The sequence below is a fragment of the Camellia sinensis genome, chromosome 12 (genome assembly GCF_055761805.1).
Source record: "Camellia sinensis isolate YWXY chromosome 12, ASM5576180v1, whole genome shotgun sequence".
Taxonomy (NCBI): Eukaryota; Viridiplantae; Streptophyta; class Magnoliopsida; order Ericales; family Theaceae; genus Camellia; species Camellia sinensis.
This window is the reverse complement of record NC_138972.1, coordinates 40,879,289-40,904,497: the sequence shown is the minus strand read 5'-3', so window position 1 is coordinate 40,904,497 and position 25,209 is coordinate 40,879,289. Positions and strand designations below refer to the sequence as shown.

At 42.6% G+C, this 25,209-nt stretch overlaps 1 protein-coding gene across 1 annotated transcript; it reads right to left on the bottom strand.

The window, feature by feature from the left end:
* Positions 1–717: 717 nt before the first annotated feature.
* On the bottom strand, positions 718–2,471 carry LOC114265355 (zeatin O-glucosyltransferase-like). Its single transcript, XM_082897897.1, has one exon. It carries the CDS (start codon positions 2,433–2,435, stop codon positions 1,011–1,013), a length of 1,425 nt encoding a protein of 474 aa, XP_082754023.1. The 5' UTR covers positions 2,436–2,471; the 3' UTR covers positions 718–1,010.
* Between the last annotated feature and the right edge of the window lie 22,738 nt (positions 2,472–25,209).

Below are 25,209 nucleotides of genomic sequence, written 5' to 3'. Positions count from 1 at the left end.
TGCCAGGGGACTATAATGCAACTGCACCCTTGTCTTGGAATGTCATCGCCCCATGTATTATGTAGATGTTATTAACATCCAAGGAACTTGAAAGATCGGCAAACGAACTTGATTTTCCCCCTTGATTGTAAAGTATGCTATGTATGGTTTTGGAAGAAATCTTGGATATCAATCATGCAAAACCTTTATTTCTAATATCATTCACTGAGTATCCAAGCTCACCCTCTCTATATATATGTAGGTGATGAGCAAGAAGGCAATGAGGCCTAGACGTGTTGGCGATATGTTTTTGGGTGCATTGCCGACATGTTTTGGGATTCGCATTTTGTACCATCTTGAAGATCATGCTTCTTAGCTTATATTTCATGTGTATTTGTATATGTCGGCTTGAGAAGCCTTTTAGTCAAGATGTATTTTGTATCTCATTTCCTTATTGTATCTAAGTTGTAAGACTTTGTAAAGATGTATGTCATTTCATTGGACTTATGCACGGCTCTCATGGACTACTTAGATCCAGTGTATGTTGCTTCCGCACTTGTAAGCCCCATATTTTATACTCTGATTGTGTGTGATCCTTGTAAGTTGGCCTTCGGTAATCTCGGATTACTGGCCATCACGGCACCATTCTACTAGGGGCGGTTTGGGGTCGTGACACAATGTATCCAATGTATGGCATTAATTTTAACAGTCTACAGGTTTGGTGTTCATTTTCCCTCATGCCCAACTCTATTGGGTAATTTCAATCTAATTTGAGACATTTAAATTTGGAAAGATGGATCAATTAGTAAATACAACTTGGGTTTTATTTTGTGCGTACATACAAAGAAAGTTCACAACAGTGGGGATCATATAATCCAAATTGACAATGTTTCATTCATCCTATGCACTAATCATATTTTGTTGATCAAATTACTGAATCAGAAATTGTGGTAGTGTGGAGAAGGTCTGGGATACACTCCTCCAATACAAAAATTAACAATACTTAATTCACTCCATAGGGAGAAATGAACCTATCTAGTTATGTGGGCAATGAAAGAATCCAACTCCATCCGCGAAGCACCACCTTCCTTCACCGATTGCTGGACAACACCACCCAGTTCCTCCGCCCTCTTCCTCGTCTCTTCCCATTCTTTTGTTGCCATCAGAGTTTTGACAGCTTTTGCAATGGCTGATGAAGTCACTTGTTCCTCTCTACGTGCCCATTGGTTTAACACCATACCAACCTTTAGTATGTTTGTTAGCGTAAATGCATTCTTTGGTTGGTCACAGTGCATCGGCCAGGCTGCTATGGGAACTCCCATACTAATACTCTCCATGCATGAATTCCATCCACAATGACTCATGAATCCGCCCGTTGATGGGTGCCCCAAAATCTCTAGCTGAGGAGCCCCATCTCTCACCACTATTCCAACTTTTTTTACCCTCTCTTCATAGCCTTCTGGAAGTTCAGCTCTCTCAACATCATCTCCTTCAAAAATGTTTGCTTTATCTGCATCTCTCAACACCCAAATGAACTTTTGTTCGCTTTGTTCTAACCCCATTGCAAGCTCTTTGATCTGTTCATCTGCCATTGCAGTTGTTGTTCCGAAAGAAACATATATCACAGATCTTGGGGCTTGTTTATCAAGCCACTCCAAAGATTCGTGTTTGCTATGAGAGTTCTTGCTCTTAGATATTGTCACAGAGTTTAATGGCCCAATAGCCCATTGCTTATTGCTCGAACCAATCTGTCTCAGTTGATCAATGTAAGTACCTTCTATAAACCTGCATGTGTTGTAGATACTTCCAGCGCTAAATTTCATAAAATCAGATTGTGGAGCTGCAAAATTTAGGAACTCAGAGGTGTGACAGCCTTCTATGGATGGTAGTTCTTCAGGTTCTTCTGGTGGGAAAGGTTTTCCCAACAATTCCCACTGGTAAAATAGAGAAGAGAAAGCAGAAGTTGGGAGGAAAGCATATGAATCAGCATTTGATACAGAAGCACTGTCCTGAACAACAGCATCCATAAGGGTGTCATGGATGACTACAATCCTTGTGGTGGTCGGAGAGAGTTGGTGTAAGAGTTGAGCCACCAGTTGGCGGAGTTGCGAAGAGGCTTCAAAGCAAGGGATGAGATGTTGTGGAAACTTGTTGGTGGCGTTGGGGTTAGGAGGGGGAGAGAGGAAAGGTGGGGTTGGGAATTCATGGAAATGGATTTTGGCAATGTTGTTGTTGAGATAGTTTGTGCCATTGAAGCGTTGTTTGGCTTGGAGAATATGGGTAGCCCAGCCAACATAGTGAACTGGAATGTTGTAGGAGGAGATTAGGCAAGAGAGTTGGAGGAGCTGGTTTAGATGGCCCTGGGCTGGAAGAGGCACCATGATCACAACCACTTGATCTTGTTTGAAGCTTCTGATCAGGTGTTCATGGTTTGAATGTTGGTTATGGACATCCATGGTTTCTATTTAGAAAGTGTTTTCTCAATGACTAAATGTCTCCTTGTTGGTCTCAGAGCTAAACGAACAACTCAGTGTGTTCTTTATAGGAAGAAAGTTCCAGTCATCACTACAACAAATTAAGATTTTAAGGACAAAAATTTAGAGACAAAATTATTTTTTAGATCCAAAATATTTTACTCGTCAAAAGTGTCATTGTTGCATTTTAGTGATGATATTGGATATTTAGCGATCAATTACTATCATGTTAGGACAAAAAAATTTATCTCAAAAAATACCCTATTTTTGCACCAAATTGTTGTGTTCTTAAAAGTGCATTATTAGCGACATTTTTAAAATTTTGTTGTCAAAAGTTCTTTTTTTTTACTATTTAGATGACCTTTTAGCAACTATTTTTACGATAATAGGAATTGATCCGCAAATATTCTTTTACAACAAAACTTCCACTTTTAAATATAAAAAAAAGTGCATGAATGATAAGGAATTTGTGGTTGATATTGTTGGATCAAATTTTTTTTCAAAGCAGTCTGGTTCATGTTTTGTTGGGCAGTATAATTATGTTAAAGGAATGATGATGATCTTTCAATTCATTTTACTTTAACAATTGGGTGATGAATATTTTTCTCCAGGTGTGATGTTCTCAAAGATGAGGAAAGTAACCCTCATTGTTGAAGCTGAATATAAAAGGCAATGAGATGATAAACATGTATAGTGATTGCAAAAACATAAAAACAGTACCTCAAAAAAGTCTATTTAGCAACTACCAAAACACTGTATTCTGTGACATATAAATCTGATTTTTGGCCGGGAGTCAGTTATTGTTCTGCTTTTAAGGGCAGCAGAGTTATTCTGCTTCTGACACACGAACATGTGTATAGCGAGGAGAAATTTTTTAATTTTTGGCATTTTGCCGAGCCTCGTGTAACATTTGACACAATATTTGACATTACAAATTAGCATGAAACATAGTAACTTATTGGCGATTAATCTAAAAGGGTTGTTGCCAAATTCTTACTTTTAAGACGGTAGCACACTATTAGAGATGCCTAAGCAGGCGCATTTGAGCAATAGATACGAAAAATATCCACTAAAACATGCTCTACAAGTTTGTATGGGAGTTATGGACGTAATAGAGGAGAAGAAAATCAAACTTTAAATTGATAAATTTGTGTTAAATTCATTTTACCCCTTGTGATTTGGGGTTGGAATACTTTACTCCTTATGATTCAAATATAGTTAGTAAGTTCTCATGTAATTTTGAATTAAAATATCGCCGTTTTTTTTCTTTATTTATTTATTTTTTATTTTTTATCCAAACTAACGGAAGGTGTATCACGAACATAATTTTTTGGGAGAGACTTGCGTGTAGGTTCTAATAAGTGGACTTATTGTCCAATAGGTCCTATGAAATTTAATAACATTTTTCATCAAACACTATTAAAAGAATACTAATCATTAAATTTTAGTGACAATCTAAAAATTTTATCACAAAAAATTACTAATTATAAGTTTCAGTGACAGTTTAAAAAAATGGTCACAAAAAAATATCACTAATTTTTAACTTTTAGCGATAGTTTGAAAAATTCATAACAGAAAAACGTCATTAATTATAAGTTTTAGCGATAATTTATAAAAATCGTAACAAAAAAGTTACTAATTATCAATTTTAGCGACATATGCAAAAAATTGTTACAAATTTATCTTTAGTGACTATTTTATTAGAATTTATTTTCAATAGGACTTGATAGGAATTAAATACAACTATTAAGACCTATTGATAGTTTACTCTTTTTTTTTTTTAGAGTGTGTTTGGTTTTCACAAAAAAATAAAATGAATATAATACAACAAAAAACAACTTTACCCCTGTTGTCTCCAAATCTAAAATTAAATTAATATGTTAATTAAAATAAAATAAATTAAAATATAATTAAGGATTGATCTAAAATATAACATATAATTAATGATTGATTTAAAACATAATTAAATAAAAATATAAAATAAATAATAAGTAAGAATTGATCTAAAATATAATTAAATTAAATTTAGAATTAGAATAAAAAATTAAGAATTATAATAAATAATTAAGAATTTATAATTAATTGAGATTTAATTGAATTAATGATAGACATTGATGATACTACGGGCTCCAGATGGAACGGGGCGGACCGATCCATGCTTCCCAAGCCGTTACCCAGGGGTTGAGCTCACAGCAAAACCTGCACAAGAGTTCAGTGGAGAACGGGGAGTCCTCCAACGAACCCTCCGACGAGCAAGTTAGAGGACAGTGATCGAATGTCGGGATAAAAAATGGTGATAGAGAACTTAACATTTCATTTGTCTTAGGAGCCTCCTTATATCCTTTGCTCATCATTTACTTGTCCACTCCGGGCTGTCACGTTGGCTGAAAGTCTATGTTCTAGCTTGCCTTGTTCATGGTGAGGCTGTTTTATTCCGACGTGAAGGGTTATTGTCACGACCCAAACCCGCCCCTAAAAGTTTGGCATCGTAACCGGCCAGTAATCCAAGATTACCACAGGCTTTCCTGCACAAAACGTAAATAATCGGGGCTATCGGAAGCAAAGACAAAATGCCATAAGTCCAAAGAGCTGTGCATATATATGAACAAATATTTACATGCCAAAAATGTTAATTTACCCACTTACTTTACATAACATATAACGAAATAACCAACACAAAACATAGGCACGTGCCACAAGTGTACAACAAAAACAAAGCTTGCAGACGGCCTTCCAGGCCTAGCCCCAGCTCGGAGGCACACAAAACATCTGGTAGGCTTCCAAAACGGCGGCTCGGTTCAAGACTCCGCCTAGGCTTGACTCCCAGAACGCTCACCTATAATACATATATATACAAATAGTGAGCTAAAGCCCAGTGAATAACATTAAAGTAAAGGGGTAGTGAACGAATTCCACATATAAGATATTCGTAAAATAAATCATTCATCATCATTCATATCAGAACATAACATAATGGTACATCTCACAGGATACAACATATATCGTCTTCCGACTAGAGAATTGGTTCCGGTTACCAATTAACACATATCACCACAATGAAGTGGCTAACGAGATCTCGTATCACGTGTATGTCATGGACCTGAACTAATGTGCCGTCCCCCATGACTTGGGACTATCCGTAGATGCCATACTAGTTTCGCAAATAGGATATTTGTTCACAGAATCAAGATAGCACTTTGAGAAAACAAAGCGTATCAATAACAGTTAAAACATAATTTTTTATCAACATAACTTTACAGAAATGTTACTCACAGTGGGTTGCCAAAACCGGTTGTGCGGTCTTTGAGTTTTGACCTACAAATACCAACATTATAACACAATTCCTTAACACATTTTGCCATCGAATCAATTAGTTAATGCCATTCTATTCTTTCTTTACTTTGTTTCATGCTTCTGAGATGCTAATGGATGCAAATGACATGCGAAAATCAAGTAAATGAAGGCCTGAAAGTCAGAAAATGAGACAAAAACAAAATTGGAAAATGTGCACTGTTTGGCCGCATGTGCGGTGGCCCAGGTCGCATGTGCGGTGGCTTGGCCACTCGTGCGGTGGCCTAGGCCGCACGAGCGGTGGAACTACAGTAGCCAAAATACTGTTTGGCCGCTCGAGCGGTGGCCCAGGCCGCTTGAGCGGTCTAGGTGAAAAACCAGTTCGAATTTCTGCTAAACCGTGGGTCTTTCTTTTTGCCAAATCAACCTCAAAATCATGAAAATCAAGGCCCAAAACATTTGAAAACCACTTGAATTTCTCATCTCTAGCTTCAAATAAAATCATAACTTCCAAACAAAATCCAAATGTCTTATGTAAAGCATCAAACCTTGAATTGGGATGGAAAATCATTATACATGCACATAAACTCAAAATTCATGGAGACTACTCTCAATTAAAGAACTAAGTGAAAAGTAAATACATATGCACAAGAATTTCATGAATTCATGCCAAGATCTTGAGATGAGAGTTCTAACAAATATCTACACCATGAAACTCCTTAGCTTGCTAGATGACAAGGGTAATACAACATAGATTCATGGAATTAGATGGCAAATCTTACCTTGGATGGTTTAATGGGTGAAGATTTAGCTTGATCACCTTTCCTTCTTCTTCTTCCCCTTGGTTCACGTTTTCTCTAGAACTCTCTTCCTCTTTTAGATTTTCTTTTCCTCTTTTGTGTTGAGTCAAACAATGGGCCATATCTTTAGTTTTATATTTGTGCTTAAAAATTGAGCCAAACATGGCTTAACGAATCAGACGAAAATCAGTTCTCAATTAAATTTCCCAAATGGCTCTAAAAATTCCCGGTAACACATAGGCGTGTTCAATTTCGTTTTCCGAACCCATTATGGTCGTCAATTTCAGTCCCGAAGTTGTAGTCCCGACAAATATTTTTTCAATTCAAACAAATATTCTCCAATTAATTCATATTATTGCATAATTAATTAAGGATAATTGTGACATGCGTTTTGGGCCGTTACATTCTCCCCACCTTAGGAAGTTTGGTCCTCCAAACTAAGCTTATCCTAACAAAATCTAAATCAGAATTCTCGGTCGCACGTTATTAATCCTTCCGCCATAGATGTTTCATTCATTCCGCAGCCATTCAACAATTCACAATTCACCATAGTTACCCAGAAGTATCATCATACAAAGAGGCCAACTCGGTGGTTCTATTCAGTTATTCAGCATGATAGTAGTCAAACACATAATAAACATATCTTGCACTTCTCCCCAAAATCAATTGTAAAGTCATGTAAGACTGAAGTAGTCAATCAAAAAATGTATACAGGTAATATATCGCCTAGTAGTTGAGGTTTCAACCCGAAGTCTACTGTTAACAAGTTTCATAGTGTTCAATTCAAAGGGAGTAACATAGATGTAACCATTCCTTAAACAATTAATAGCAAAGATAAATTTGTTCCATCACAGTCACATGTTCAATATTTTCCATCGCATAGCTAACATTGCTAACATAACAATAGATAGTAAAATCATACCTGCATTCGCTGTTCCAATATTCTGTGTCTTTTCTGAAATTAGGGTGTAAACCCTTCCTTGCCTCAAGGTGTTCCCCTCGGGAGTAGATGTTGTGGTTGTCCTCGATGTCATTGTGGATGTAACCCCACTAGTAACGGGTCTCTCATTGCTTGGATAGGCTTGTGGACAAGATTTGGCCAAGTGTCCTTTCTGTCCACATTTGAAACAAGCTCCAGATACGCGGCGGCAAATGCCCCAATGCTGCTTCCCACATTCCTTACAAGTGGGTATACCAACACTTCCACTACTTCCCCTCTTTGTATTATCACCAATACTTGAGTTCAAATTCTCATTCACGGAGGTCATTGATTCGCTAACCATTTCCACTTTCTGTTTCTTAAATTTCTTATTTTCTCCTCCAGTCGTTATTGTTGACTTGGACATTTTCAAGGTAGCAATATTTGCTTCAGACATCAAGGCCCTGTCAAGTACATCAACATACTTTACCAACTTCAGAACATTCACCCGGTCAAGGACTTCGACATGTAAGCCACCCTCAAATTTTCTTGCCTTTTTATAATCTGTATCAACCATATGAGGAGCATAACGGGCTAATTCAGTAAATTTAGCTTCATACTCTGCAACTGACATTGTACCTTGCTTCAACTGTTCAAATTCAGATACCTTCCTATCTCGAAGGCATTGTGGGAAGTATTTTTCATAAAACATTTCTTTGAATCGATCCCATGTCAAGTCCCTATTCTCATCTCAAACGAGCATCCACCATCTTCTAGCTTCTTCTTTCAGAGTAAATGTTGCTAACAGAACTTTATACGCGTCAGTGCACGGAAACACTTCAAAGATCTTTTTAGTTTCAAGCACCCATGCCTCCGCTTTTAACGGTTCAATACCCCCTGAGAATTCTGGTGGTTTCATTTTCTTGTATTTCTGTGTCAGAGTGATGATGTCATTATTATTGATCGGTTCCATTTGAACAGGTGGCGGAGGAGGAGGCGGAAATGGTTGTCTCTGTTGTTGTTGGTTTTTCTCTTGTTGTTATCTCACCAACCCAGTTAAAGCTTCCACCATTCTTTCTAACCGATCTATCCTGGCATTAGAAGATTCTGACTCATCTACATTCCTTGCGTTGGTATTCTCTATTGGTCTATAGAACCCATAGTAGATAGAGCATTTTATTCTCAACATAGTGTTTCCTCTGTTGTCTCATCATCTACAGTTCTTGTTTCTTTATATTTTATATAAGCACACACACATGCACACATGTTTATGCCATGCCCTATTTCTTTTCTAGGACACCCTATAGCTCATATGGACACGTGTGTGGGTAAATTAACTCGTGCTCTGATACCATTCTGTCACGACCCAAACCTGCCCCTAAAAGTTTGGCATCGTAACCGGCCAGTAATCCAAGATTACCACAGGCCTTCCTATACAAAACATAAATAATCGGGGCTAGCGGAAGCAAAGACAAAATGCCATAAGTCCAAAGAGCTGTGCATATATATGAACAAATATTTACATGCCGAAAATGTTAATTTACCCACTTACATTACATAACATATAACGAAATAACCAACACAAAACATAGGCACGTGCCACAAGTGTACAACAAAAACAAAGCTTGCAGACGGCCTTCCAGGCCTAGCCCCAGCTCGGAGGCACACAAAACATCTGGTAGGCTTCCAAAACGGCGGCTCGGTTCAAGACTCCGCCTAGGCTTGACTCCCAGAACGCTCACCTATAATACATATATATACAAATAGTGAGCTAAAGCCCAGTGAATAACATTAAAGTAAAGGGGTAGTGAACGAATTCCACATATAAGATATTCGTAAAATAAATCATTCATCATCATTCATATCAGAACATAACATAATGGTACATCTCACAGGATACAACATATATCGTCTTCCGACTAGAGAATTGGTTCCGGTTACCGATTAACACATATCACCACAATGAAGTGGCTAACGAGATCTCGTATCACGTGTATGTCATGGACCCGAACTAATGTGCCGTCCCCCATGACTTGGGACTATCCGTAGATGCCACACTAGTTTCGCAAATAGGATATTCGTTCACAGAATCAAGATAGCACTGTGAGAAAACATAGCGTATCAATAACAGTTAAAACATAATTTTTTATCAACATAACTTTACAGAAATGTTACTCACAGTGGGTTGCCAAAACCGGTTGTGCGGTCTTCGAGTTTTGACCTACAAATACCAACATTATAACACAATTCCTTAACACATTTTACCATCGAATCAATTAGTTAATGCCATTCTATTCTTTCTTTACTTTGTTTCATGCTTCTGAGATGCTAATGGATGCAAATGACATGCGAAAATCAAGTAAATGAAGGCCTGAAAGTCAGAAAATGAGACAAAAACAATATTGGAAAATGTGCACTGTTTGGCTGCACGTGCGGTGGCTTGGCCGCTCGTGCGGTGGCCAAGGTCGCATGAGCGGTGGAACTGCAGTAGCCAAAACACTGTTTGGCCGCTCGAGCGGTCTGGGTGAAAAACCAGTCCGAATTTCTGCTAAACTGTGGGTCTTTCTTTTTGCCAAATCAACCTCAAAATCATGAAAATCAAGGCCCAAAACATTTGAAAACCACTTGAATTTCTCATCTTTAGCTTCAAATAAAATCATAACTTCCAAACAAAATCCAAATGTCTCATGTAAAGCATCAAACCTTGAATTGGGATGGAAAATCATTATACATGCACATAAACTCAAAATTCGTGGGGACTACTCTCAATTAAAGAACTAAGTGAAAAGTAAATACATATGCACAAGAATTTCATGAATTCATGCTAAGATCTTGAGATGAGAGTTCTAACAAACATCTACACCATGAAACTCCTTAGCTTGCTAGATGACAAGGGTAATACAACATAGATTCATGGAATTAGATGGCAAATCTTACCTTGGATGGTTTAATGGGTGAAGATTTAGCTTGATCATCTTTCCTTCTTCTTCTTCCCCTTGGTTCACGTTTTCTCTAGAACTCTCTTCCTCTTTTAGATTTTCTTTTCCTCTTTTGTGTTGAGTCAAACAATGGGCCATATCTTTAGTTTTATATTTGTGCTTAAGAATTGAGCCAAACATGGCTTAACGAATCAGACGAAAATCAGTTCTCAATTAAATTTTCCAAATGGCTCTAAAAATTTTCGGTAACACATAGGCGTGTTCAATTTCGTTTTTTGAACCCATTATGGACGTCAATTTCAGTCCCGAAGTTGTAGTCCCGACAAATATTTTTCCAATTCAAACAAATATTCTCCAATTAATTCATATTATTGCATAATTAATTAAGGATAATTGTGACACGCGTTTTGGGCCGTTACAGTTATCATAATAAATGCTGTAGGGAAGCTCATTAATGGCTGATGTGTGGTGCAATAATTCTGCATGATCTTTGTCTGCTGATGTGGTTGGCTCTTTACTTTGCCAAGTGTTCAGATGTCATTGGTGCTTGGTGTAACGTTAGGTTTTGGGAATGTTGGGCTTTGTTATTTGAATCATGGATTGGGCCTTAAGTGGTAGGCCATACCCTTTATGGGCTTACCCATGTTAGTAGTCCCCAATTCCCAAGTGCCGTTTTAGTCCAACAAAGGAAATAAGGAAGAAAACAGGGGTTGTGAGATATCGACGGAGAGAGGACCGACAGGGAGGTGGGCCGACCGCGAGGGGTGGTCGAGCGGAGGGACTGACCGTGAGGAGGGCCGACCGCGAAGGGTGGCCGAGTGGATAGACCGATCGTGAGGAGGGCCGACCGTAAAGGGTGACCAAGTGGAAGAACTGACCGGGAGGAGGGCCGACCGCGAAGGGTGACCTAGTGGATGGACCGACCGTGAGGAGGGCCGACCGCGAAGGGTGACCAAGTGGAGGGACCGACCTTGAGGAGTGCCGACCGCGAAGGGTGACCTAGTGGACGGACCGACCGACCGTGAGGAGGGCCGACCGCGAAGGGTGACCTAGCGGAGGGACCGACCGGGAGGAAGGCTGACTGCGAAGGGTGACCCAGTGGAGGGCGTGAGGAGGGTCGACCGTGAAAAGAGGAAGTAGTGGTGAGCGGGGCTCGAGGAGCGGCGAGGCACGTGGTGAAGTGAAGTGGAATAGATAGAGAAGGGGAATGAAGTAGTGGATCGTTGTTGTACACGTATCAGAATCCGTGGAGGGGGAGGTGACGCGTTAGGAAGAAGTGAAGGGACAGGGTGATATATAGGGTAGTGAAAAGGCAGGGGTAGGAGTTTTTCAAAATTTTTCAAACTGGTGAAATTTGACCTTGACCCTTGGAATATAGGTAAATCGTGGGCGTTTGGGGTTGTCCGCTTTACCTATCTTTTTTGCAAAAAACCAACACGTCCCAGAAATAAACTCATTCGTTTCCAGTGATACACCTCTGTAACATTTTGTGAACTTTCTTGTGCCCGCGTCTGAAGCGATTCGCAGATACACAAGAGAAATGGCCCAAGAGGAAGTGCCAGCCGCAAGGCTTGATTCGTTAGGTGACGACGATGCGGTGGAGTTGGCAGAACAATACTGTGCGGAGCAAAGGGAAGGGAGGGTAGTTAGTCAAGCGGTGCAGGACCACCCTATGACAATGATCACGGTCGCGAGGCCCATTAGTCAAACGGAGCCCGACCATTGGCACACCAAGCTAGACAAATCCACACTGACGGCGGAGGAGTTGGAGGGAATAAGGAGGAAGCACCAAATTCCCTCAAAAATAGGATTGAGGCTGTCCACATCCAAAGAGAGGGCGTCGGATGTGCGACCGGACGAATTCAGCCTCTAAGAGGAAGCACTGCGAGGGGGTTTGAGGCTACCTCTCCCCCAAATAGTGGTGGACGTGCTAAACAAGTTAGAAGTGGCGCCAGGGCAGCTGATGCCGAACGCTTGGAAGGTAGTAGTAGCCTGCGCGAGTGCCTGGCAGCAGGCAACCGGAGGGATGACAATGACAGTGGAGGAGTTTTTCTCCTGTTACAAGGCCTCCGGTCAGCAGGAGATGTGGGTGACTCTGCAGGTAGTGGCGGGCCTACCATCTTCGGTGAAGGGGTGGAGGCCAAGATGGTTCTTCGTGTCGGCGAATGGTGGGGCAAGAGTTCGCACAACGTGGAAGGTCCCTACGAAATCGGTGGAGCCAAAGTTAGGCATGGAAGCCGAAGACTGAGTAAATAAGGTGAGGGAGTGGAGGGAGGAGAAGGGAGTGAGGTGGGACGAGCTGGTCCTGCCATCAACATTGTTTGCCCTGAACTTGGGACCGCAACCGTTGAAAGAGGATCCAGCGAGGGAGGAAATGAAGGTGCGGAGGAAGGCGGAGGAGGAGGAGGAGGAGGACGAGGAGGAGAAGGGGAGGTTGTTTGCCAGGGTGGAAAAATACAAAGAGGCGCAATTGGGGCCTGCCCCGAAGCTGGTGATAGGGAAGCGGATCCGATCGCGTCCGAAGCCGGTGGGCGACAAAGACTTAATTGGCTTCGCCCCTCTGCCGCCCCCAATAGACCCACTGAAGGTGAGGGGCAAGCAGGAAGTAGAGGCGGTTGTGAAGAAGCTAAGGAAAAAGAGGGGGGTGTAGAGGGGGAGGAAAACGCCCCTGTTTTGAAAAAGATGAAGGCTGGAGGGCAGGCTACCCTTGTTGGGAAGGAGTTGGGGGAGAGAAAGGCGGAGGAGGCTCCACAAAAGGAGAAGTTGAAGGAGGGGGAGATGAAGGAGGGTGCAGAAGAAAAGACCGCCTAAGTGGCTAAGGAAGACCTGGGCCTAAGTGCCCCCATGATGCCGATGGTGGCACCTGCACCAGAAGTAATCTCAAGCCCTAGCGAGGGAAAATCGGGGATCAGCAAGCCAGCGACAAGTGGGGCGCTGGCGACCGCCTTGTACCATGCGCGCAAGTTGGCAGGTCACTCGGTGGAAGGGGAAGGAGCCAGGGTCGTAGCCGACCGCATTGTTGGAGTAGTGGAAGATGTGGCGGTGCGCTCGACGGCGCGTTTGTTAGAGGCCGATCTGCTGAGGGGGTTTTACTCAGCTCAGATGGAGGCAGCGACTCTGGTGACCGCCTTGATGAATAAGACAGCGCGTGCTAGGGTGGAAGTGGAACCGCTAAGGGTCCAATTGGAGGGGGCAAAATCGGAGCTCCAGAATCTAAGGACGGAAACAGCGGGGTGGATGAAGACTGCCAAGAGTGCGTGCGCCAAGGGTTTGGAGTATGCGCAGAGGGCAAAGGTCATGGAGGTATTGGCGGTGGTGTACAGGAACGTGGCGGAGTGAGCTAGTGCCGAGCTCGTCGCAGCCAAGTCAGAGCTTGAAGCGGAGCACCACAATGTGATATTGCTTGAGTTTCAGTTGGCTGGCGAGCAGAAGAAACTTAAGAAGGCCCAGAAAGCCTACACCACCGCCAACGAAAGGTGGGATGAGGCTATGACCTGTAATGAAGATTTACGCACTCAGTCAATCAAGGAAAAAGAAGAAGCAGGCCAGAGGATCGCTGAGTTGGAGAAGGCTCTAGTAGAGGAGAGGGCCAAGTTGGCATCTGAGAGGGCGGCGTACCCCGACTTGTGTATGGCTGCTGTAGAGCAATTCAAGGGGTCCGCTGACTTCCAGATGGCCATTGATGTAGCTGTCGCCAGCAGCTTGGTGAGAGAGGGTAGTGGAGGGGCTGGGCCGTCTGTAGTGGCCGCTGGAGGTAGAAGCGAAGAGGAAGTCATCTAGAGCTTCCAGTGGTCGGATTTTTATAAGCATGAAATGGCTGAGTTCTGGGACAGCGAGTGGAAGACCTTCAAATAGAAAGCGGAAGAGCTGTTCCCAGATGTGGACTTTAGTTGCATGGAGATAGGCGAAGACGATGTTGCCCAGACCCCCCTGGACGAGGAGATTGAGGAAGAAGATCTGGCCTCTACTGAGGAGGAGTGATCCTTTTTGGTTGTTGTTGTTGTTGTTTTTTTTTTTTTTTTTTGTGTGTTGTTTATTTGTTGTTATGTGTAATTTCTGCTGTGAATCGTATGTAACTATAAGTTTGTAAATAAAACAACAAGTTTCCCTTGTACTGTTGTCGTTACTTGTTCTGAGTTGTAAATTTGAAAATAATGACATTGGCAGAGCAGAATTTTCTGAAGAAAGGTTGTAAAAGCAAGACTTGTGCATGAATTATGAAGCTTGCCAGTAGATTGTGATGTAAAGAGCTTTTAGAAATGGGCAGCCAGCCTAGCTTGTGAGAAAACCATGATGCAAAAAATGTTAAAGATAGGCATGCACGAAAATGTAAAATTACGAAAATTGGAGTGGACGACTATGGACCTGGATTCGGACTAAATAAAAAATAAAAAATGTAAAATTAGGGATATAAAAATTGTTAAAAAATATGGTAGTATGGACCGGAATTTTAACTAAGTATGGCGACCATGCTGTAATGTCAAATTACGAAAATGGACCGGTTGAATTCTTCATTCGAGTTCTGATTAAGTCTGGGGAGGCTCTACCATGTTGAAACTTTAATTGACTCAGTTCGGCCGAGCTCTTCGTGCTCAGTTTGGCTGAGGCTTGATTAACTCAGTCTGGCTGAGGCCTTATTTAACTCAGTTTGGCTGAGCTCTCCGTGCTCAGTCTGGCTGAGGCTTAATTAACTCAGTCTGGCTGAGCTCGTCGTACTCAGTTTGGCTAAGGCTTAATTAACTCAGTCTGGCTGAGCTCTTCACGATCAGTTTAGTTGAGGCTTAATTAACTCAGTGTGGCTAAGCTCTTCATGCTCAGTCTGGCTAAGGCTTAATTAACTCAGGCTGGCTGAGCTCTTCGTGCTCAGTCTGGCTGAGGCTTAATTAACTCAGTCTGGCTGAGCTTTTCGTGCTCAGTCTGGCTGAGGCTTAATTAACTCAGTTTAAAAAGTCATTATGGAAACACAACGCAAATAGCGGAGATACAAAGTCATTGTCATTTAAGGCGTAGCCTATTGATTAGAAATTTGCACCATGTTTGAAGAGGACAACAATAACCAAGTGTGTAGATTGTTGTACAACAAATGGTCAATACAAAAATAGGACATGGTACTTTACTGGAAATAACGCTTCAAGTGTTCGGCGTTCCATGGGTGGGAGAGGTCTCGGCCTTCCATGTCCTGGAGTCGGTACGTGCTCGGGCGAGGTCTGGCCTTAACAACGTAAGGTCCTTCCCACTTGGTTGCCAGCTTGCCCTCGGCAGGATTTTTGGTGACGAGAGTTGCTTTGCACAAAACTAGGTCCCCAACGGTGAACTCCCTCCGTCGGACTTTGCGGTTGTAGTGTGCTCTCATTTTCTATTGATATGAGGCCCATCTAACGGCAGTGGTCTCTCGGAGCTCTTCGATCAGGTCTAAGTCAGCCCGATGTAGTTCTTCGGTGAGTTCAGGATTCGGGTGCAAAACCCTTGGGGTTGGCAGGCCGACTTCCACTGGAATGACCGCCTCAACGCCGTAGGTTAAGCGAAAAGGGGTCTCCCTAGTGGGGGTTCGGGCGGTAGTGCGATAGGTCAAGAGTACATTTGGCAATTCCTCCGCCCAAAGTCCCTTAGCGGCTTCTAACTTAGTTTTGATGATCTTCAGAAGAGAACGGTTGGTAACCTCTACTTGCCCATTGGCTTGGGGATGGCCTGGGGAAGAGAAGCACTGTTGAATGTGGAGTTCTGCACAAAATTTCCTGAACTTGGAGTTGTCGAATTGCTTGTCGTTGTCTGAGACGATGGCTTGGAGGATTCCGAATCGGCATATGATCGACTGCCAGATAAATCTAGTTGTGTTCCGTTCGGTGATTGTGGCGAGAGGTTCTGCTTTCACCAATTTGGTGAAGTAATCAATGGCGACCACAGCGAACTTGGTTTGGCCCCTACCGATGGGCAATGGACCAACTAAGTCGATGCCCCACTTGGCGAATGGGTAGGGACTGTTGAGTGTAATCAGTTCTGTCGGCGAAGCATGGGGGATGTTGGCAAATCGCTGACATTTATTGCACTTAAGCACGAACTCAGTGGCATCTTGGTTGAGAGTAGGCCAGAAGTAGCTGGTGCAGAGTATTTTATGGGCCAGCGACCTGGAACCCGAGTGATTACCACATACACCCTCGTGGATTTCCCTCATCACATAGGTCGCTTGGAAAGGACTGAGGCATCTGAGATATGGGTGTGAAAACCTGCGTTTGTACAGGAGGCCGCTGATGAGGATGTAATTGGACGACCGGGGTCTGACTTTGGCGGCCTGCTATGTGTCATTTGGTAACTCCCCACTTGTTAAGAATAGAAGGATGTCCGTTGCCCATGGGATAGGTTCATTTTGGAGGAAGTGGACCTCCAGGGGGATTGGCGACGTGGCCGGGTGGGCTAGGTATTCAAGACAAACTCCATGGCTGAGGTCCGATTGGTCAGCCGAGGCTAATTGGGCCATTTCATCTGCCTTGGAGTTTTTCGACCGAGGAATGTGTTTGATGTGGAAAGTGTTGAAGAGGCGAACAAGGGGAAGTGCAATATCCCTATAGGCTCGCATTGTGTCGTCTTTGGCGTCGAATTCCCCCGTGATTTGTCCGACGATTAATTGGGAATCACTGAATACTCGGGTGTGGCTCACACTAATGTCTATGGCTAGGCGAAGGCCTGCTATCAAGGCCTCATACTCGACCTCATTGTTGCTTGCGTCAAACAGAAAGCGGAGAGCACACTTGAAATAACCACCCTCGGGGGTGGTGAGGATGAGACCAGCTCCACTTCCTTCTTTGCAGGATAATCCGTCGGCATTGAGGGTTCAAGAGTGGGAATCTTCAGCCTCAGTGTGGGATTGCTTGGGTGGGGGGGCTGTGGTTGGAATGGGGTTAGTGAACTCCAGGATAAAATCGGCAACGGCCTGTCCTTTGATCGCTGTTCGAGGTCGGTAGGAGATTTCAAATTGGCTGAGCTCGATTGACCATTGCATAAGTCTACCAGACAACTCTGGTTGTTGCATTATCTTCTTCAAAGGCTGGTCAGTGAGGACCACTATGGAGTGAGCTTGGAAGTAAGGTCGGAGTCGTCATGAGGCTATGACCAAGGCCAAGGCCATTTTTTCTAGTAATGGGTAGTTCTGTTCCGCTCCCCTAAGAGCCTAGCTAATGTAATAAACCGGACGCCGTACTGGGCCATCCTCCCTGACAAGGGCTGCACTGACTGCGGTGCTTGACACGGCTAAATAGAGAAAAAAGGGCTCGCCGGTGAGCGCCTGAGAGAGTAAGGGTGAGTTGGCCATGCACTGCTTCAATTGTTGGAAAGCTTCTTTGGATTCGGTCGTCCACTCAAAAGCTTGCCGAAGGACTTTGAAAAAAGGGAGGCACTTATCCGTTGCACGGAAAATGAAGTGGTTGAGGGCGGCGACTCTGCCGGTAAGCCTTTGAACCTCTTTAACTGTTCTAGGTGACTGCATTTCTATCAGGGCCTTAATCTTTTCGGGGTTGGCCTTGATACCCTGCTGACTGACCATGAAACCCAAGAACTTCTCAAATCCTATGCCGAAGGCGCATTTCTCCGGATTGAGCTTCATTTGATACTTACGTAGGGTGCCGAAGGTCTCCTGCAGATCCGCCAGATGATCGGAGGAGAGTTTGCTCTTGACTAGCATGTCATCGACGTACACTTCCATGTTCCGACCTATCTGGTGATGAAAAATGGCATCGACTAACCGTTGGTACGTTGCGCCGGTATTTTTCAACCCAAACGGCATGACACGATAGTGGTAGGTTCCTCGGTCAGTGATGAAGGAGGTATGTTCCTAGTCGGATGGGTGCATCAGAATTTGATTGTAGCCAGAGAAGGCGTCCATGAAACTGAGCATTTGGTGTCCGGCGGTGGCGTCGACAAGCAGATCTATGTGAGGAAGGGGATAACTATCTTTGGGGCACGCTCGATTGAGATCGGAGTAGTCGACACAGAGTCGCCATTTACCGTTGTTCTTATAGACCAAGACCACATTTGACAGCCATCTGGGGTAGTCCACGTTCTTGACAAACTGTGCCTCCAGTAGCTTACCTACCTCAGAACCAATAATAGCGTTGCGTTCCGGGTGAAAGACGCGCTGCTTTTGGCGGAAGGGTCGAAAATGGGGCTCGATGCTCAGACGATGAGTGATGAAGGAGGGATCAATACCCGGCACGTCGGAATGGGTCCAGGAAAACACATCATTGTGCTCGGTCAGAAGGGTGGTAAGGTCGGCCTTGGCTTGGGGGGATAGTTGGCTGCCGATCTTGGCTATTTTTGTTGGGTTGGTGGGGTCGATGTGGACTTCAAAAAATTCTTCCACTAGTTCCCCTTTGACTAACTCATCTTCATCTCTGACGTCAAGTCCTTCGATGGTTATAGTCTCCTTTAGCTTGACCTCTTTGAGTGAAGTGACGTAGCATTTCTGTCATGACCTGAACCCGCCCTCGTGGGTTGAGGACATAACCGGCCAGTAATCATGAGATTACCTACGGTCTCAAACCAAACCAAAAGTATGTTAACAGAGTGAATGGGGGCCAAAACGGAAGCAGTTTAAAATTTTGTCCATAGAGTTGTGCTTACATGGCACATCATAACAAACCATACATATGCATATTAATAACTCACAACAAACTATGTACTACACAAAGTTCTATACATACAGGATCATATAAGTCTAAGTCAACCCAAGAAAACTAAATACAACATATTCAAAGACTTCGCCCACATGGCAAAATAAAACAGAATGAGAAAAGGCGAAGATGGGTCTCGTGCGTGAGACGTAAGGGCTGGCTCTTCAAAACCTTTGTTGTTCCACACAGACATCATTGGGGCTGGGTCTGGACTTCTCTTGGCTCACCTACAAACACATGAATGAGCGTGAACGATAGCCTAGTGAATGATTTCAAATAAAGAAGTTATACAAACGATATGTAGAACAACATACTTCAAACGACCTTGGGCCCAATTCCTGTTTTCATTTATGTCAACTGGCCTTTGGCCCATCCATTTATTCGTATCAAACTGGCCTTTGGCCCATGCATTTATTCATGTCGAAACGGCCTCTGGCCCATTCATTCATTTGTGTCGAAATGACCTTTGGCCCATTCATTCATTCGTGTCGAAACGGCCTTTGGCCCATTCATTCATGTCAAAACGGCCTCTGGCCCATTCATTCATTCTTGTCAAAACGGCCTCTGGCCCATTCACTCTATTATTCAGATCAAACTGGCCTCTGGCCCATTCATATGGCATAGTAACATTGTCCACTAATCGAATCAACAAACTTATAAAACTTACATAGAAGTAAGTAATTTGGACAACAACATATTTCGGATATCTTTGTTAAGATATTACTCATAGTGATCGGTTGGTTGGTTTGCTCTGGAGCTTGACCCTACACATCACATAGCACATACAGGTCACAAACGATTCAATCCGTTCCTTAATTCACATATTCCTCTTTAGGCTTCATTCTTATTTCTTTAACTCATTTACAATGCTCAATGCATGCCTAAGAGTGCTTACAAGTGAAAGAGGACTGAAAACGAAACGTAGAACGCATAAACAAAATTTCAGAAAACAGGGTCCCCGCTCGAGCGTGGACTTCCCCGCTCGAGCGGACCCAAGAGGCCTGCAAAAGTACTGGATGCATCAAAATTACGTTCGAGTGTGAAGTCTGGCGCTCGAGTTGAAGGTCTGTCTACATAGCTCCCCGCTCGAGCGTGAACTTCCCCACTCGAGCGGACATCAAAGTCTGCAAAAATACTGGGAGCACGAAATTCTCGCTCGAGCGGCGGTTTCCCCGCTCGAGCGGACATCAAATTTTCTGGATTTTCCAGAACATGTTCTTGAGCTCCAATTCGACATCCAATGGTTCTAGATGCATACTTTTGGCTCAAACTTCACATAATCATATACTAACATGGTACCAACACCAAATTACAACACAATGGAGCTCAATTTCACAAATTAATCACATGCATGTCCCAGTCTACACCAAATTCACTTTCAACATAACAATTTCATGCATTCCAGCTCATACTTCTTATGAATGGTACATGCATGTGAGATATAACTTCCATTTCAACTCAAATTGTACAAATGGTGGTCACAAGCATGGATTCTAGCCACAATTCTACATGGATCATACTTTTCATGCTCAACTATACAAATTCATGGCTATTATGCACATGCATGCATTCCATGACTTCAAATACAACCAAAATTAACTCAATTTCATGTCAAACTTACTCTTGATTACCCAACTAGCTTAAATACACAAAATTACAAACTAGAATCCATGAAATACTCACCTAGGAGCTTTAATTCTCACAATCTATAGCAAATTCTTGAGAAATCTTCAAGGTTTCCAAGCTTTGAGCCAAACTTGCACAATTTCTCTCCCTTTCTCTCTCTATCGCCGGCCCTCTCTCTTTCTAAGGCACAAAATCTGATTTTGAGCTCAAGTGTATGAATTGAGTGTATAGTGCCTCTATTTACAAGTCCCACTAACCATAATTATTTAATATTAAATAATTTAAGCACTATGCCATTAATTAAATCAATTTAATTTGATCCAAATCAATTTCCAATTAAACTTCACCGTAGGCTCTAAAAATTATGCCAATCACAATGGCGCAACCAATTTCGATTTCGGTGGCCGATAGGGCCTTCAATTTAATTTCCAAAGTAGATAATCAAACAGATATTCCTACGGTGAACAGATAGAAATTCAAAACCACATATTTTCACATAATGGCACACAAAATCATATGAAACACATAATCACATTCATGTTAAGGACCAATTAACATATTACGGAACAGGGATATCACAGTCTTCCCCCCTTTAGGAAGTTTGGTCCTCCAAACTTATTTTACCTTCGTTGGGAAACAAATATGGATAGCATAGTCGCATTTCCTCCTCTTTTTCCCATGTGGCATCCGTCCCATAGTGTTCTTTCCATTCAACTTTCACCATTGGGATGGACTTGCTTCTCAGTTGTTTCACTTGCCAGTCAACAACTCGTTCCGGCCATTCAGCGTACTCCATAGTTTCATCCAAAGCTACCCGGTGATAATGAATCACATGGAATGGGTCTCGGAGATAACCCCCCAATATCGACACATGAAACACATTATGGATTTGCTTGAATCCCAGTGGTAAAGCAACTCTATAGACCACTGGGCCAAGCCTTTCCACAATCTGAAACGACCCAATGTAACGGGGCGACAGCTTGCCCTTCTTTCCAAACCTGACTTGGCCTTTTATCGAAGAAACACGGATGAACACATGGTCACCAGCCTCATACTCAAGAGGTCTTCTCCGAACGTCTGCATAGTTTTTTTGTCGGTCCTGAGCTATTTTAAGCCTTTGCCGAATAATTTTGATTTTCTCAGAAGTATCTTGCACAATTTCAGGCCCAAGTAAAGCTCTATCCCCGACCTCTGTCCAATAATTTGGTGATCTACACCTTCTACCATACAAAGCCTCGTATGGTGCCATATCGATGCTGGAGTGGAAGCTGTTATTATAAGCAAATTTCGCAAGTGGCAAATAGTCTTCCCAACTCCCCTGAAAATCCAAAGCACACATCCGAAGCATATCTTCCAAAGTTTGTATTGTTCATTCTGATTGCCCATTTGTCTGTGGGTGGAATGCAGTACTAAACCTTAGTTCCGTCCCCATAGCTTCCTGCAAACTCTTCCAGAATCTAGATACAAATTTCGGATCTCTATCCGACGCAATAAATACCAGAACTCCGTGTAAACGGACGATCTCATCAACATAAATAGTAGCCAATCTATAAGCATTAAATGTAGTTTTGACAGGCAGAAAATGTGCAGATTTAGTCAGTCTATCAACTACAACCCAAATAGAATCCATACCTCGAGAAGTCCGAGGTAGGCCAACAACAAAATCCATAGTCACATGCTCCCACTTCCATTCAGGAATAGGGAGAGGTTGCAGTAGACCGCCTAGTTTCTGATGTTCAACTTTAACTTGCTGACACTGAAGACATTTGGACACATATTCTGCAATCTCTTTCTTCATCTTAGGCCACCAATAGGTCTGTTTCAAATCCTGATACATTTTATTGTTACCCGGATGCATAGCAAACACTGATTTGTGGGCTTCATCTAAAACCCTTTTCTTTAGTTTCGAAATGTCTGGGACACACATTCGGTTTCGAAATCTCAACACTTCATTTACAACGCCAAACTCTACTTTCGGACTTGTCTGAAATTCATCTATCACCTTCTTGAGGAATTCATCATCTTTCTGTTTCTGTTTGATTTCATCAATAATTGCCGGCTCAGCTGTAATAGCGGCTATCAGTCCGCCCTGTTCACAAATTACCACTTCAATTTCAGACTTCTCAAAATCTTGCAAGATCTCTTTCTGTTCGGTAAGCAAACAAGCCATACTCCCCGTTGATTTTCTGCTCAACGCATCAGCAACTGTGTTAGCTTTCCCAGAGTGATACTGAATCTCTAAATCATAATCGTTTATCAGTTCCAGCCACCTCCTCTGTTGCATATTCAACTCCTTCTGCGTGAAGAAGTATTTCAGACTTTTGTGATCCATGTAGACTTCACACTTTGCTCCATACAGATAATGCCGCCAGATTTTCAAAACAAAAACAACTGCTGCCAATTCTAGGTCATGTGTTGGATAATTCTTCCCGTGTGGCTTCAACTGTCGGGAGGCGTAAGCAATAACCTTTCCGTTCTGCATTAACACACAACCCAAACCTTTATAAGACGCATCACTGAACATTACAAAATTCTCCGTACCTAAAGGTATTGTCAAAATTAGTGCAGTGGTCAATCTTGTTTTCAGTTCATGAAAGGCAGCTTCTCTTTCGTCATTCCATTCAAATGATTGCCCCTTGCAAGTCAACTGGGTAAGAGGTACAACTATCTTGAAAAAGTTTTTCACAAACCTCCTGTAGTACCCGGCCAAGCCCATGAAACTGCGGACTTCTGTTACATTCGTCGGTGTGGGCCAATTCACAATTGCTTCTATTTTCTGTGGGTCCACTGAAATCCCTTCTTTGTTGATAACATGCCCTAAGAAAACAACTTCATCCAACCAAAACTCACATTTCTTTAGCTTAGCAAATAATTTCATTTCCCGAAGTATTTGTAGGACAGTTATCAAATGATGTTCATGTTCAAGCCTATCTTTAGAATATATCAAAATGTCATCAATAAAAACCACAACAAATTCATCAAGTTAGGTTTTAAAAATTTGGTTCATTAAGTCCATAAATGCTGCCGGAGCATTAGTCACTCCAAATGGCGTAACAAGAAACTCAAAATGTCCATACCTTATTCTAAATGCGGTTTTCTCAACATCTTCTGCCTTTACTTTCAATTGATGATACCCGGATCTCAAATCAATATTGGAAAACACTTGTGATCCCTGCAACTGGTCAAATAAGTCATCAATACGGGGTATGGGATATTTGTTTTTTATTGTTACCTTGTTCAATTCCCGATAATCGATACACAGGCGTAGGGTTCCATCCTTCTTTTTCACAAACAGTACTGGTGCACCCCAAGGTTGTCAAGCAGGTCTTGTAACTGTTCTTTCAGTTCTTTCATTCCAGCAGTAGCCATTCTGTAGGGAGTTTTAGAAATGGGCTGGGTGCCTGGCACAGTTTCAATAGTAAACTCTATCTCCTTGTCTACCAATTCCCCTGGTAATTCATTTGGAAACACATTTGGAAATTCTCTAACAATAGGGATATCATTCAATTCAACATTCACAGATTGTTCAGACAACACATAGCACAAATAACCCTGACACCCTTTCCTGATCAGTTTGCATGCTTTCATTGCAGATATCAAATAAGGTGGAGGCACTACCCCATTACCCACAAACACAATCTCTTTATGTTCTGGTGGTTTAAACACAACCCGTTTTGTCACACAATCAATGGTGGCACAATATTTGGTCTACCAATCCATGCCCAAAATTACATCGAAATGCCTGAAGTTTAAGGGCAGCAAATCTACATATAGGATAGCATCCTCAACACGCATATCACAAAACCGGTATATAGATTCACACAATACAGATTCCCCAGATGGAGCAGACACACATAGCAGATATGGCAGTAATTTTAAAGGTCTATTCAGTCTAGATGCAAATGCACATGTCACAAAAGAGTGTGTGGATCCGGAGTCAATTAACACAAAAGCATCCTGATTACATATAGAAATAGTACCTGAGACAACTGCGTTGGCATTCCGTGTATCGCCCGGAACAACCGCCAAAACTCTCCCTTGTCTCACGGTATCCCCGGTGATGGCAGGTCTCATAGTATTTTCCGGCTTCAGGATTGATGCAGTTGAGCTTGCAGCTAGTTTTCACTATTCTGATTACAATCTCGGGCCATATGCCCTTGTTTGCCACATTTGAAACAGGCTCCTGACACACGGTAACAAACTCCACGGTGCTTTCTGCTACAAATATTGCACATGGGAGCTGTGTCTCGGGAAGAATTTGAAGTATTTGAGGAGCCCGTATTTTGCTTTTTCGAAAATTTCTTCTTTGGGAAGAAGCCTTGCCTTTTGTTACTTTTCCAGTCAGTTGTTGACTTAGTCTGTCTAGCTATGTTAGCCTATGATATGATGGCCCTGTCTAGTACCCCAATGTAGGTCTCTAGCTTCAAGACATTCACTCTTTCTAACATGTCACTTCGGAGCCCACCTTCAAAATGTCTCGCCTTCTTATAGTCAGTGTCAATCACGTGTGGTGCAAAC